Source organism: Bufo bufo, chromosome 3 (genome assembly GCF_905171765.1).
Source record: "Bufo bufo chromosome 3, aBufBuf1.1, whole genome shotgun sequence".
In the NCBI taxonomy this organism is placed as follows: domain Eukaryota; kingdom Metazoa; phylum Chordata; class Amphibia; order Anura; family Bufonidae; genus Bufo; species Bufo bufo.
The window spans coordinates 38804721-38821079 of NC_053391.1; the positions used below are offsets into that span (position 1 = coordinate 38804721).

Here is a 16359-nt window from a genome sequence, read left to right on the forward strand (position 1 = left end):
GGCCACTGCTGTGAGGTTAGTCACTGTTAAGGCAGCGGAGTACTGTGGAGGTCATTGTTAAGGGGGTGTGCCCCTGAGGAGGTCACTGTCAAGGGGGTGTGCCCCTGAGGAGGTCACTGTCAAGGGGGTGGGGTGCTGTGAAACTCACTGTTAAAGTGGCGGGGCACTGTGGGGGGGGGGTCAGTGTTAAAGGGGCGGTGTACTGTAGAGGTCACTGTTATGGGGGATACTGTCCATATCTTTTAACGACACAAGCATTAAATTAAAAAGATAAAATATACCCGTGCAAAGCAGAGTCCTTTTGCTAGTATGTAATAATTTTCTATACTGACTGAGCACAGCCTGATAAATATACCACAGTGATCTTAGGAGTCTACATCTTATGTACTAGAAGTAATATATTTGTACCAGGGAAACTGGGGTTTAACCAACTGTCCAGGATTTATTTTGCACAACCCTTCAAATGCAATAGTTGTGTAACAGAGGACGATAGAATTTATAAATCTAATGATAAAAAGGAGGGATAAATGTGGGGTAGATTTGCCCCCAGTACCTCCTGCACACGCCCTGTACATAATGATCCTTACCTCGGCCATGGCAGCCCTTTGTGCAGCAGCCTCTCTTTCTGCCTCGCTCTTAGATATCTGACTTTCCAACTTTGCCTTTTCATTTTCGAATTTACTGCAACTGTGAGGGAGAAAACAAAGTTTGATTTCCTAAAGTGGTTGACGTCTCTCTCTCTGCGGATCTACAGTGACAACCGCACGCAGCACGTGTCTAAGCACAGAACCACCTTGTGGGCCCAACGTCAATGCTTTAAATCCTGAGCATCCTAATATACTTACTGGGTCTTTGCGAAGTCCTTTATGTAGATTTCATACTGCTTTTTCTTCTCTACTATACCCTTTGAATATCTGTAATCATTTATTACAGAAAGAAGAAAGTGTAAATACCAGAGAAAAAAAAGAAATAAATCATAAAACAACTAAACCAATCTTCAACCACAGGCAGAATGTCTCACGCTTTATAAGACATTTTTATTTCCCCCCTCCCCACAAAGGGGGTGTGCCGAATTTTAAATGTTATTGCCATCCTCTTGTTAGAAACCCTGAAGCAGGTAAATGTGAACAGAGCTCCAGTGAGAACTTAAAGTGTGGACAGCTATTAGAAGAGTTTGTGCCAAGATTGAAAGGGTTTGTGCTCTGACAAATACTCAACATTTTTCAAACCAGCACGCAGATGTGACTACTTTTATAATTACATGTAATAAAAAAAATTGTATAGGCACTGAACTGTTCAATAAAATGTATCTCTATAGCGCCACCTGCTGTTTCTTCTTTTCCTTATTGCTTGTCCACCAGAGGTGGTTGCATAGTTTAGATCAGGGGTGCACAACGTTTGCAGGTTGGGGGCCACATTGCCAGACTGAACCAATGACGAGGGCCGAAATTAAAATTTAAAGGTGTATTAACAACTGAAATATTGTACTTATGGCATATTGAACACATGTTATATACCATTAATGTCTAGTTACACTTCCAGGACTCCCATCTAATGGGATAAATACATGAAAAATACATGTGAGCAGCCACAAGACATAGACATACATGTCTGTTACCAGATGGTTGGGGGCCGCACAGAATGGTATCAAGGGCTGCATATGGCCCTTGGGCCGCAGGTTGTGCACCCCTGGTTTAAATGATCAACCTTTACTAGCTCTGTAGAGGAAAAGAGCTGCAGCAGAAAGGATGGTTGGTTTTCAACCAGATCCCAGAAAGGAAATCCATCAGTTTGCCAGTATTTTTCATGACCGGAGTAGTGCTGCAGACCACGCTATGCCGGTTTATTACTATAAAGCCGATCCAGCGAGTCACCCACCGATCATTGCTTTCTGTAAGTGTTTTAATGTTACTCTTCAGAGCCTTCAGCTTGTCCTGATTTTCTTTTCTCTCCTGCATCCATTTTTTGGTCTCATTTTCGTATTCCTGTTGAAGCCAGACCAGTTCTTTCTTTGCGATCTGCAGAGGAAGGGAATCACATCTTTATTCAGAGATGCAAAGAAACTAAAGAAAAACTTTATCCATTATGTGTGGTTATGAAAGTCATGGGACAGCCCCTTAAAAAAGGGGATCTTTCACCGTGATCTTGGACTAATAAATCCTGTAATACACGAGTAGTACTGCATATAAGGAGTCCAGATTGTTACTCTTTATTTTCCTACTGCCCCTACTCCTCTACAGCTGCGCTGTAATACACTGTCAGGACTGCTGTGCATGTGCACAGGAGTCCTCTCCGTTACCTTAGCACACCAGTCCCAAGCGGGGGAAGCAGCAGGAACATATAAAATTGAGATCTGGATTCCTTATGTGTATTACTGCAGGTAACCGTCCAGAATCGTGGGGATAGATTCCCTTTAAAGGAAGTCTGTCAGCAGGAAATCCAATGGTACACCTGGCACAATGCCCTGTAGGGCTAGCTCAGGTGAATGGAATGATAACTTTCACTTACTGATCCTCTGCTTGATTTGGGCCAGTCATTTTAATCCACATGCAAAGGCAGGCCCCATGACACTGTCCACCTTGGCTCCTCCTATCTGCCCCTCCCTCTCCTTGATTGGCAGGTCCAGGTTTCTGAATAGTCATCGCCCCTGGACGGGTCTAAATGCTAAATTAGGGCCCACATCACAAAGGAAAGGTCTCACTCTGACAAAAGTGGGGTATATAGATTAATATATATATACATAAGCATAATGGAGAAGCTGGACCTGTGGTGATCAGCTCTTCACTGTGCATCACGAGGCACCCCATTAATCCATGTGTACACACCTGAAGATGTACTCTGTTGGCTCTAAGCTATGATCATCTCTTGATCCACCAGACACCAGTAGTTTATCAATGATGCAAATTATTTGAGGATTTCCACCCAAAACTGCTAGCACAGCCATAATGATGTTACTTTTGAACTATTGTCATAATTGCTAGTAAGCTATCAGTTTGTTATTAGCAGAACACAAGAACATAGTCCTACCACTTTACAAATCACTGGTCAGACCACACATGGAGTACTGTGTACAGTTCTGGGCTCCTGTGAACAAGGCAGACATAGCAGAGCTGGAGAGGGTCCAGAGGAGGGCAACTAAAGTAATAACTGGAATGGGACAACTACAGTACCCTGAAAGATTATCAACATTAGGGTTATTCACGTTAGAAAAAAGACGACTGAGGGGAGATCTAATTACTATGTATAAATATATCAGGGGGCAGTACAGAGATCTATCCCATCATCTATTTATCCCCAGGACTGTGACTGTGACGAGGGGACATCCTCTGCGTCTGGAGGAAAGAAGGTTTGTACACAAACATAGAAGAGGATTCTTTACGGTAAGAGCAGTGAGACTATGGAACTCTCTGCCTGAGGAGGTGGTGATGGTGAGTACAATAAAGGAATTCAAGAGGGGCCTGGATGTATTTCTGGAGGGTAATAATATTACAGGCTATAGCTACTAGAGAGGGGTCGTTGATCCAGGGAGTTATTCTGATGCCTGATTGGAGTCGGGAAGGAATTTTTTATTCCCCTAAAGTGGGGAAAATTGGCTTCTACCTCACAGGGTTTTTTTTTTGCCTCCTTCTGGATCAACTTGCAGGATAACAGACCGAACTGGATGGACAAAGGTCTTTTTTCGGCCTTATGTACTATGTTAATATGTTTAAGTGACTACCCAGAAGGCTGCACTGCCTGTTACCTGCACCTTATTAGAAAAATGCTAAAATCTCAGCAAAATATAGGTGTAAATCTTCTTTAAAGTTGTTTTCCAGCTGCTACTGAATGTAAGGCATGTAGGTGTACGGAGCTATATCAACCATAAAGAGTCCACGGCGAATGGCCAAGCACCGAGACCCAAGTCAAGTGGCTTGATTGGCAGGGGTGCAGAGAGTCGGACCCCCACTAATGAAGTATATAATAGGCATCCTCTGCAGGGGCAACTACTGTGGTGCATGTGTGTATTCTTACTTCAGCCGGCACAGGAGTCCCCAATTATTGCACCTCCACAATTAAAAATGACGCACAAAACAACAAATACCTTATTGCTTTCTACGGTGTTTTTAATCTGCTCTTGCAGATCCGCTATTTCTTCCAGGTATCGTTTATGCAAGTTTCCATATTTTTCAGTTGTCTCTAGCAGCTGGTACTTAAGCACTGTATGTTCTTTTTCCATACGTAAAATATCCCCCTGAAATACAAGGTGCATCATTCAACAACTGATACATGGTAAGGACTCATGCGCAGGACCACGTGCCGGCCTTGCCATGCACAGGCACCGTACGCGTGCCGTGGCCGGTGTCTGCACCGCACAAAAAGTACTGCATGCACTACTTTTTGGAGTGCGGAGGCACGGATAAAAAAAAAACATTCCAATCCGCACCATATCATCCGGATTGCAGACCCATTCAAGTGAATACGTGATACTGTGCGCACACGGCCGTTGCCTGTATTTTGCAGACCTGCTGTTTGAGAGCCACAATACGGACACGGCTGGGCAACAGCCGTGTGCATGAGGCCTAGGCGTGCTATCCGCATACGCACAGAGCATGACACTGAGCTGGCGTACATATTGGTAAATGTGCGGGCTTGTGGAGACCCACTTGTGATCTAACACTGCGCATATTTTGTAAAAAAAAATTAAATATATAGCAAATTTTAGTGCAAATCGGAGTGCAAAAATGATACATTCTATGACTGTGTGAAGAAAAGCAGGTGATTTGGCGCTCTGTATCAGAGAAAAAGGATGTTGAATACTATAAAAATCTATATAGGAAAGAATCTGAAGAGAATTTTGGACTTAAAAAAGTTTCTATAATATATTTATTTAACCAGAATCAAAAATATGACTAGGATTCTTGCAGGTGGTAGTAGATATCTTCACCCAAGAATCCTAATGTACTTGCTTCCTTTACCTCAGGGTTCTGGGTGAAGGGACCTCTCAATATTAGGCCTCATGCACACGGCCGTGGCCGTATTGCGGCCCGCAAATGCATCACGGATGCGGGCCCATTTATTTGAATGGGTCCGCAATTCTGGAGATGCGGAACGGAGTCACGGAACGGAATACCGGAAGCACTACAAAGTGCTTCCGTTGTGTTTCTTTCCGTTGTTCCGCACCGCAAATAAATATGACACGCCATATTTTTTTCCGGTGCGGACAGACCAACGGACCCATTCAAGTTGAATGGGTCCGGCCCGCTGCACGGATGTTGCCTGTGTATTGGGGACAGCAACTGCAGTCCCCAATGCACGGAACGGCCGTGTGCATGAGGCCTTACACCAACTAGAGATCATACAATGCCGCCATACTAGTAACACAGGTGGTAGTAATGTTTCCATTGCAATTAAAAGTCGTCACATCAATAAAAGTAGGCGGCGTACATGAGAGATGCATAATCAATAAGCACAACCCCTGTACTGGTAACCTATAGATAAAGTAGGACTAAGGCGACCATGGATTTGCTCTATACTCCACCCCCCCCCCCCCCCCCCCCATGGCTCGGGGTCTGTCTCCGCATCACCGACCTCTATCATGTTACTCAGCAGCTTGCGTCTTTCCTGTCCAGCTATACAGTTTACTTTGCTGGGTCATAGTCCACTGTATTTCATACAATATCTGTAATGTTGCAGCTTTGTCATCCCGGCCAGTTAATCATTAGTGGAGCGTTCCCTCTTTACAAACTCTACAATGTTGCCAATTAGATTTAGTTAATGGTATTAGGGAACTATCTGCACAGCTCTGTATTACATGACATGAAACAATTCACAACCAGACGCGCAAAGGGGGGGTCATCTGATAAGCCCCACACCGCTAGAGGATGCGCTTTATGAAGAGACGGAGACCTAATCATAAGGGCCGCCATCATTATGATCAGATAATTTTGCGAGGGGAAGTTGCAGTCTCCTGAAAAGTGCCATTACAACATGACTACTCAGATAACATATACATTAGATAGCACATTCTGCCAGAGATGTTGCTTGTAAAGCTGGCCATACACATTAGGCTCCATTCACACGTCCGTGGTGTGTTGTGGATCCGCAACACACCTGGCCGGCAGCCCCTATAGAAATGCCTATTCTTGTCCGCAGCTGCGGACAAGAATAGGACATGTTCTATATTTTGCGGAGCTGCGGACCGGAAGTTCGGGGCCGCGCTCTGCAAATGCGGAAGCGGAGAGCACATGGTGTCCTCTCCGCTTGACGTCCGGGCCCATAGAGAATGAATGGGTCCACATCCGTTCCGCAAAATTGCGGAACGGGTGCGGACCCATTTGCGGACGTGTGAATTGACCCTTACTGTGTACCAGACAAAACGGCAGGTTGTGGCCCACTGTCTAATGTGTACGGTGGCCTTTCCGACTTTCCTTAGACGGCTCATGTTAGAAGACAAAAAAAAGATCAGGCCCTGGATTTTAAACACTCAATCCTTGTGTTAGCAGGGAGATGAGACTAAAGAAAATTAAAGAAAATTCTGGCAGCAGCTTTCTCCCCTCTCCCCAAATATGTTTGCTCAGCGGGAGCATCAGGAAAGATAACTGTCAGTTAACCCACCTCTGCACGCTACAATGGCATGGATCATTCCCTTGTAATGCATGCATGGGCTAGCTGAAGATGACGTCAGCCATGTAACGCAGGCACAGGTTAAGTGGCGTTCACTTAAAGGGAACCTGTCATCAACTTTATGCTGTCCATACTAACGGCAGTATAAAGTAGAGACAGGTGAGTTGATGTCAGCGGTCTGTCATTTATAAGTTTAAAGTAAGTGGTTGCCGAGAACCAACATCACAATCATTGCAGACTGGGCCTGGAGAAGAGGGAAGAAAAACAAACCAGCACCTCCATAATAAGTGAATATGAGAACGCAGGTGCACGCTACCTTGGCTGAAACACAATTGGATTAGTAGAACTACAGGTAACAGCACTCTGCTAGTCAATTGCACAAAGATATAAGCAAATACTGAAAAAAATAACTGCTTGGTGGCCATTAGGGCTGCACGATAAATCGAAAAAATAATCGAATCGCGATAATCGGCAAATGCAATATGGCGATTTGGCCGACCCGAAAATGCCGCGATTATATATGAAGGGGCCCCGCGCACATAACTGGCTTTGTGTGTAAAGTATTTTACTAGTGTGTGAAACAATCTCTCTCCTATTGATAACAGGTCCAGCCTCTGCACTCACTGTCACTATGAATGCACTGCAGCGACGAGCGGGAGCGAGCTGGCCGGCCGGCGCGTGACTGACGTCACTTAGTAACAGCGTCCTCCACAGATCCACCCCACAACAGCGTCCTCCACAGATCCACCCCACAACAGCGTCCTCCACAGATCCACCCCACAACAGCGTCCTCCACAGATCCACCCCACAACAGCGTCCTCCACAGATCCACCCCACAACAGCGTCCTCCACAGATCCACCCCACAACAGCGTCCTCCACAGATCCACCCCACAACAGCGTCCTCCACAGATCCACCCCACAACAGCATCCTCCACAGATCCCCCACAACACAGCGTCCTCCACAGATCCCCCACAACACAGCGTCCTCCACAGATCCCCCACAACAGTGCCATCCACAGATCCCCCACAACAGTGCCATCCACAGATCCCCTCCATAACAGTGCCATCCACAGATCCCCTCCATAACAGTGCCATCCACAGATCCCCTCCATAACAGTGCCATCCACAGATCCCCCACAACAGTGCCATCCACAGATTCCTCACAACAGTGCCATCCACAGATCCCCCATAACAGTGCCATCCACAGATTCCTCACAACAGTGCCATCCACAGATCCCCCATAACAGTGCCATCCACAGATCCCCCATAACAGTGCCATCCACAGATCCCCTATAACCATGTCATACCCAGGAGCGTCAGCGGCTCATATGGGAAAATCCAAGCAAATAGACCTCTAGCACAATTCCCTTAAAATATTGCATCACATATCGTTATCGCAATTTTTAGGACCCTAATCGCAATCGCACAAAATTCCCATATCGTGCAGCCCTAGTGGCCATACTTACTGCAAATGCAGCTAGAAGCTCTTTGCGAATATAATTGATCAAAAATATTTCGGGCCCATCTACCAGACGACAAGGTGGCTTCTAATCAGATGGGTCCTACCCTAACATGCCTCTCCTGGGCTTACAGCCTACAATCTGGGCAAAGTAGTACCCAGCTGTATCCTACACATGCCTCTCCCAGGCTGCGAGCCTGCAGTATGGGCTAAGTAGAATACAGCTGTACAAGCTATCTACCTGGTGGTGAGATTGAACCGTGCACCACCAGCCCATTTACCATGTGCTTTTAATTAGATAGCTTGTACAGCTGTATTCTACTTAGCCCATACTGCAGGCTCACAGCCTGGGAGAGGCATGTGTAGGATACAGCTGGGTACTACTTTGCCCAGATTGTAGTCTGTAAGCCCAGGAGAGGCATGTTAGAGTAAGACCCATCTGATTAGAAGCCACCTTGTCGTCTGGTAGATGGGCCCGAAATATTTTTGATCAATTATATTTGCAAAGAGCTTCTAGCTGCATTTGCAGTAAGTATGGCCACCAAGCAGTTATTTTTTCAGTGTTTGCTTATATCTTTGTGCAATTGACTAGCAGAGTGCTGTTACCTGTAGTTCTACTAATCCAATTGGGCCTGGAGAAGAGTCACAGCCACCTGAGAAGAGTCCTGGTTATTCATGAATTCCTGCCCACCTGCTGATGGCTGACAGTCTTCTACCTAGTTTTCTCCCTTTCTCTCTAGGAGAGAACTGACAACCATCAGCAGGTGGGTGAGAGAGCAGGAGATTAGGAATAACCAGGAGTCTTCTCAGGTAGCTTTTTACTCTGTTCAAGGCCGGGGCTGCAATGATTATGATGCTGGTTCTTAGCAACCACTTACTTTTAACTCATGAGTGACACATCGCTGAAATCAGCATTTCTGTTACTATTTTATGCTGCTCTCAGTGAGTGCAGCATAAAGTTGATGACAGATTCCCTTTAAAGCCTCTTTCACACTACCGTATAGCTATTTAAGTGTTTTGCGGTCCGTTTTTCACGGATCCGTTGTGTTTCCGTATTCCATATACAGTAATTACATAGAAAAAATTGGGCTGGGCATAACATTTTCAATAGATGGTTCCGCAAAAACGGAACGGATACAGAAAACATACGGATGCATTTCCGTATGTGTTCCGTTTTTTTTGCAGACCCATTGAACTGAATGGAGCCACGGAACGTGATTTGCGGGCAATAATAGGACATGTTTAATCTTTCAACGGAACGGAAAAATGGAAACGGAATGCATACGGAGTACATTCAGTTTTTTTTGAGGAACCATTGAAATGAATGGTTCCGTATACGGGCCATATACGGAACACAAAAATGGCCCGCAAAAAGGAAAAACAAAAAACAAACGGTAGTGTGAAAGAGGCCTCTGGCTCTCTTCACAGTGTTTGCTTCTGTATGTGCAGAACATTACCCAGAAGTATCCCACTGTATGGCTGATCTCCATAAAGTACTATCGATGTACTTCTGACATACGGTCACCTGCAGCAGTATTCAGGACGTTTTACTCTAAAATTTATTACGGAAATATCTGCGATACAATCACGTGTCGGCCCCTGGAAATACAGTTTTGTCTCTTTGTGCAGTTGTGTTACAAGTTCCCACCTCGAAGTCTGGCCTAACATACATGGAAGATGAAAACTTTGGCCATTAAACAGGAGTTACCTGCTGTGTCTCGAAGGGTTGGAAGGGTTCAGTATTAACTTCATGGTGAGAATAATCTATGTCCACCTGGAATAACAAAAAAAAAACAAGCAAAAACTTCTGTAAAACAAGGATATTTTTCACATTCCTGTAATGTTGCACCCGACTGGCGAAACCCGGGTCGGGTGGACTTTTGATGAGCATATATTGATTTTAAGGCTGAAATTTTATGTCCTTTTTGTAAGTAGAATAAAAACTGCTATTTGCGGAACTACCTGGAGGAACTTCACTATTGTGTTATAACTTCCCTCTAGGGTGCAGGTGTACGTGAGTGCGCCAGCCTCTGCAAACCGATTGTTTGGCTACAAGGTGAAACAACTGCGCATTTGGAATAAGAATCTGGGATTGGAATCCTACACTCATAGGCAGCGCGATCAACATTTATTGGAACAAGGACCCTTAACCATAGTGTTTGCATACGCTGTTCGACTACTTGTTTTCTGGTGAGATATTTGCATTTAATATTTAAGATATTTCCGGCAGTCCGATAGCAGTGAATGTACAGCAAGCCATGACCACATGTGACCACCTCTCCATTCACTGCTTTGAGACTGCAGGAAATGGCCAAGCAGCGCTCTGAACTCCCATATCAGTGAGCAGAGGGGGGCCACGCTTTTGCAGCTGCTATCCCTTAATTTAGGGAGTCCCGTTCCGATTAGTGATATGCCATCAATGTCTCAGATGGGAATACCCTTTAAGCCCTAATAGAAAAACACAGGAGATAATCTTGCCCCCGACTGTCAGTCTGCAGGATTTTCTGCTTGTCCCTGAAGCGAATAGTCTTAGGCTGCGTTCACACGGGCGAGATTTCCGCGCGGGTGCAATGCGGTAGGTGAACGCATTGCACCAGCACTGAATCCCGACCCATTCATTTCAATGGGGCTGTTCAGATGAGCGATGATTTTCACGCATCACTTATGCGTTGCGTGAAAATCGCAGCATGCTCTATATTCTGCGTTTTTCACGCAACGCAGGCCCCATAGAAGTGAATGGGGTTGCGTGAAAATCGCATGCATCCGCAAGCAAGTGCGGATGTGGTGCGATTTTCACGCACGGTTGCTGGGTGACTGTCTATACACTGTATTATTTTCCCTTATAACCATGTTATAAGGGAAAGTAATAACATCTACACAACACCTAACCCAAGCCCGAACTTCTGTGAAGAAGTTCGGGTCTGGGTACCACAGTCGTTTTTTTATCACGCGCGTGCAAAACACATTGCACACGCGCGATAAAAACTGAACATCGGAACGCAATCGCAGTCAAAACTGACTGCAATTGCATTCCTTCTCGCGCGGGTTTGCCGCAACACACCGGGACGCATCCGGAACTAATCCGGACACGCTCGTGTGAACCCAGCCTTAAAGAAATCCTGCAGAGAACACAGAGGTAATTTCCTACTAATCAGTTCCATTTAGGGCTGGGGACCAGCTGAGGAGATGGGACTTAATTATCTGTGTCCTACAGCAGGTGGGACAGAGGGGGAGCCTTCTGCTGCAGCGAGTTGTCTTATAGCCAGGACAGTGAGGAGAAGGAGGGTGGACATGGCTAGTCTCCTTGGATCTCGTCCTATAATTTTCTTAGCTTTAGGCCTCATGCACACGACCGTATGTGTTTTGCGGTCCGCAAATAGCGGATCCGCAAAAAAAACGGATGACGTTCTGTATGGCATCCGTTTTTTTTGCGGATCCGTTTTTTTTGCAGATCCATTGTAATAATGCCTATCCTTGTCCGCAAACTAGAAAAAAATAGGACATGCACTATTTTTTTTGCGGAGCAACGGAACGGACATATTGATGCGGACAGCGTTTTTTGCGGACCCATTGAAATGAATGGGTCTGCATCCTATCCGCAAAAAAAAACAGATCGGACACGGAAACAAAATACGGTTGTGTGCATGAGGCCTTAGTTGTAATGTTTCTCTCCCCCCTTCCCCCCCCCCCCATCTCAGACAATGGTGGCATAACGCTAGGTCTGATAGGTGCAGGTCCCACCTCTGAGACTCGCACCTACACAGAGGACGGAGCCCCAAAAGTTGTAGAGGGCGCACTGTGCATGCAGACGCCCTCTATTAATTTCTATGGGGTGTTAAAGATGTGTGAATTTTATTCTATATTTTGTATCTCTAGGACTGTAATGAGTTAATTTTTTATTTTCCAAGTGCCTTCCTCCCACCCCTCTCTTTGTTTCAAGACTGTAGAAGAGAGAAAGGGGGGGGGGGCAAAGAGCTGTGCTGTGAGAAGTGTCTGGTTTCTCATCTTTCTGCAGGTGTCCCATGGAGTGTGGTGGAATGCGTAAGCCAATCATATGGCTTGATGATATGTATATATATTATCCACTGCCTATAGAGAAGCACCTCTTTGAAGTGTCACATATGACGTATGCAGTATTATTGTTAGAATAGAAGCCATTACAAAATGGCGATGGTAACCAGATGTTTATACATTAGTTCACATTCCAAAGTAGGGCGCAGTGCGCAGATGCAGGTGTATTATCTTCTCTCTCTTATCTCTTCTTCCTTTTTGACCAATGAAACAATGTTTATGCCTCAGTGAGGACTGCCCTCTTCTGAAGATGTATATACGCTTACCCCATGTAATAAAAGTTAGAGATTGCATTGACCATCTATGTGTCAGAGTCTAGTCTCTCAGCCAGGCGTGGATATTAACCCCTGGGGGGGTACATTGATTTGGAACCCCAGAGTGTATCTAAAATGCCCTAATTTAGGGCTGCTTTAACAGGGGCCGCCAAAAATAGGCGAGAGATGGCTCTGCAATTTCCGTCAGCCCCATAGAAATTAATGGGAGCGGTGGCCGCGCAAGTGTGATGCGCTCCCATTCACTTGTATGGGGGTAGCATTTGGCGGTGGCCAGATACTAGGAAACCCAGGGTCCTCTGGCCACCACCTTCCCAGCTACGTTCACGGTGTAGGTCCAGAGGTGGTACCTGCACCTGTCAGACAATGGGGGCATATCCCAGCAATATACACCCATCGTCTCAGACGGGAATACCTCTTTAAAGAAGTATGTGCTAGAATACTTTTTTTGGGTGGTATTTTCTATAGTTAATGTTCCTTACAATGCCCTGAAATCTACAAGTGTTTATCAAGATGACTCGCCCCAATATACACATGTATGTAGCAGCATAGTCTTACCTGCACAGATACTATAGCAGTCTGAATATTTTTTTTTAGGATTTCATTCTTAGAGGTGACCATATAATTCAACTGGTCTGATTCTTCTACACATGATTTATCTTGGCTTTTATCAGTATTTGGTTCAGGAACTGTATCATCATCATCATCATCATCATCATCATCATCATCATCATCGTCGTCTTCGGAATAATCATACATACTAGATGAGTCATTGCTAGTGTAGTCATGTATTTCATCCAAATCTTCATCTAGGACAGGATGTTCAAAAGAGTGATTCCCAGTCAGGCCAAAATCTGCATCAGGTAAAGTACTTAAGTGGGGACTGTTAAACGGTTTAGCAAATTTCCTATAATTTAAATCCAAGTCACTATAAGAGACGGTGGCACCGGAGTTGGCAGACATATAATCATCGTGGCCGGCAGGACCATATGACTGTACATTATTAAATGCAAGGGTAGTAGAGCATGGTGTGAATTCCTCCGCTGTGGGATTTAGTAGATAATTTGCTTGATCTTCTCTAAAGGGATTATCATAGGTAGCTGATAGCGCAATCATGTCGTCCACAATGGTAAACTCGTCCGACTGCAACAGGAAGTTCTTAAGACTGCCGGCCGCTTCCACCATCCTCCGAGTTTCTTCCGGAAAATCTTTATATTCTTCAATTAAACGTTCATCGTCTGGTTTCAAAGGACCGTATTCATCTAAAATCTGATAGAAGTACCTAAAAAGTAAAAGACAATAAATTAAGGCAATTAGGGCTGGGTGATTATAGGGGTTGTCTTATTTCAGAAAATGCCATTTATCATGTAGTGAAAGTTACTTCAAGGCACTTACTAATGTATTGGGATTGTCCATATTGCTTCCATTGCTGGCATTTTTCCATCACATTATACATTGCAGTGCATTTGCTTTAGTGACATTACCCCTTTAAAGAGGACCGTTCGCTTCTCCTGACAAGTTTGTATTAGCAGCTGCTTACATCCCCCCATGTAATAAAAATTTCTTACGATTCTATGATAATGGTACCCATAGGTGGTACTAGTTGGAGGCGTGTCCCAGCATAGTCTGCCACTGGCAGAATTGATTGGATAATGCCAGACTGTGCAGGGACACCCCCCCCCCCCCAAATAGTAACTCCCTTCTGTACCTTTATCCAAACACTTCTAGCTATAATTCAAGAAGAACTGAAAAACAAAGACACAAGAAGATATGCTCCAGAATTGTCCTTTCATGTGGAATACAATTATTTACTAAAACAGACATGTCGGAAGTGGTGACATGTCCTCTTTAACCACCTCCGGACCGCCTAACGCAGGATCCCGTTCCGGAGGTGGCAGCCCTGCGCACAGTCACGCATATATGCGTCATCTCGCGAGATGCGAGATTTCCTGTGAACGCACGCACACAGGCGCGCGCGCTCACAGGAACGGAAGGTAAGAGTGGATCTCCAGCCTGCCAGCGGCGATCGTTCGCTGGCAGGCTGGAGATGTGATTTTTTTTAACCCCTAACAGGTATATTAGACGCTGTTTTGATAACAGCGTCTAATATACCTGCTACCTGGTACTCTGGTGGTCCCCTTTGTTTGGATCGACCACCAGAGGACACAGGTAGCTCAGTAATATGTTGCACCAAGCACCACTACACTACACTCCCCCCCCCCCTGTCACTTATTAACCCCTTATTCACCCTTGATCACCCCTGATCACCCCATATAGACTCCCTGATCACCCCCCTGTCATTGATCACCCCCCTGTAAAGCTCCATTCAGATGTCCGCATGATTTTCACGGATCCACTGATAGATGGATCGGATCCGCAAAACGCATACGGACGTCTGAATGGAGCCTTACAGGGGGTGTGATCAATGACTGTGGTGATCACCCCATATAGACTCCCTGATCACCCCCCTGTCATTGATCACCCCCCCCTGTCAGGCTGCATTCAGATGTCCGTATGATTTTTACGGATCCACGGATCGGATCCGCAAAAAACATACGGACATCTGAATGGAGCCTTACAGGGGGATGATCAATGACTGTGGTGATCACCCCATATAGACTCCCTGATCACCCCTCTGTCATTGATCACCCCTCTGTCATTGATCACCCCCCTGTCATTGATCACCCCTCTGTAAGGCTCCATTCAGACATTTTTTTGGCCCAAGTTAGCGGAAATTATTATTTTTTTCTTACAAAGTCTCATATTCCACTAACTTGTGTCAAAAACTAAAATCTCACATGAAGTCACCATACCCCTCACGGAATCCAAATGCGTAAAATTTTTTGGACATTTATATTCCAGACTTCTTCTCACGCTTTAGGGCCCCTAGAATGCCAGTGCAGTATAAATACCCCACATGTGACCCCATTTCGGAAAGAAGACACCCCCAGGTATTCCGTGAGGGGCATATTGAGTCCATGAAAGATTGAAATTTTTGTCCCAAGTTAGCGGAAAGGGAGACTTTGTGAGAAAAAAATAAATAAAATCAATTTCCGCTAACTTGTGCCAAAAAAAATAAATTTCTATGAACTCGCCATGCCCCTCATTGAATACCTTGGGGTGTCTTCTTTCCAAAATGGGGTCACATGTGGGGTATTTATACTGCCCTGGCATTTTAGGGGCCCCAAAGCGTGAGAAGAAGTCTGGGATCCAAATGTCTAAAAATGCCCTCATAAAAGGAATGTGGGCCCCTTTGCCCACCTAGGCTGCAAAAAAGTGCCACATGTGGTATCGCCGTACTCAGGAGAAGTTGGGGAATGTGTTTTGGGGTGTCATTTTACATATACCCATGCTGGGTGAGATAAATATCTTGGTCAAATGCCAACTTTGTATAAAAAAATGGGAAAAGTTGTCTTTTGCCAAGATATTTCTCTCACCCAGCATGAGTATATGTAAAAAGACACCCCAAAACACATTGCCCAACTTCTCCTGAATACGGCGATACCACATGTGTGACACTTTTTTGCAGCCTAGGTGGGCAAAGGGGCCCACATTCCAAAGAGCACCTTTAGGATTTCACAGGTCATTTACCTACTTACCACACATTAGGGCCCCTGGAAAATGCCAGGGCAGTATAACTACCCCACAAGTGACCCCATTTTGGAAAGAAGACACCCCAAGGTATTCTGTGAGGGGCATGGCGAGTTCCTAGAATTTTTTATTTTTTGTCACAAGTTAGTGGAAAATAATGATTTTTTTTTTTTTTTTTTTCCTTACAAAGTCACATATTCCACTAACTTGTGACAAAAAATAAAAACTTCCATGAACTCACTATGCCCATCAGCGAATACCTTGGGGTGTCTTCTTTCCAAAATGGGTCACTTGTGGGGTAGTTATACTGCCCTGGCATTCTAGGGACCCAAATTTGTGGTAAGGAGTTTGAAATCAAATTC

At 45.1% G+C, this 16359-nt stretch overlaps 1 protein-coding gene across 4 annotated transcripts in view; it reads right to left on the minus strand.

Annotated features, from left to right (window-relative positions):
- Positions 1-16359, minus strand: part of TTC3 (tetratricopeptide repeat domain 3) — a 174330-nt gene that overhangs the window by 22787 nt on the left and 135184 nt on the right. For all 4 annotated transcript variants that reach the window (XM_040423100.1, XM_040423102.1, XM_040423104.1 and 1 more), the window contains 6 exons: positions 12965-13688; positions 9772-9837; positions 4082-4231; positions 1879-2018; positions 846-914; positions 588-687 (listed from right to left, as the gene is read on the minus strand). In XM_040423100.1, the coding sequence (XP_040279034.1) occupies positions 588-687; positions 846-914; positions 1879-2018; positions 4082-4231; positions 9772-9837; positions 12965-13688 (1249 nt within the window). The remainder of the gene's footprint in view (positions 1-587; positions 688-845; positions 915-1878; positions 2019-4081; positions 4232-9771; positions 9838-12964; positions 13689-16359) is intronic.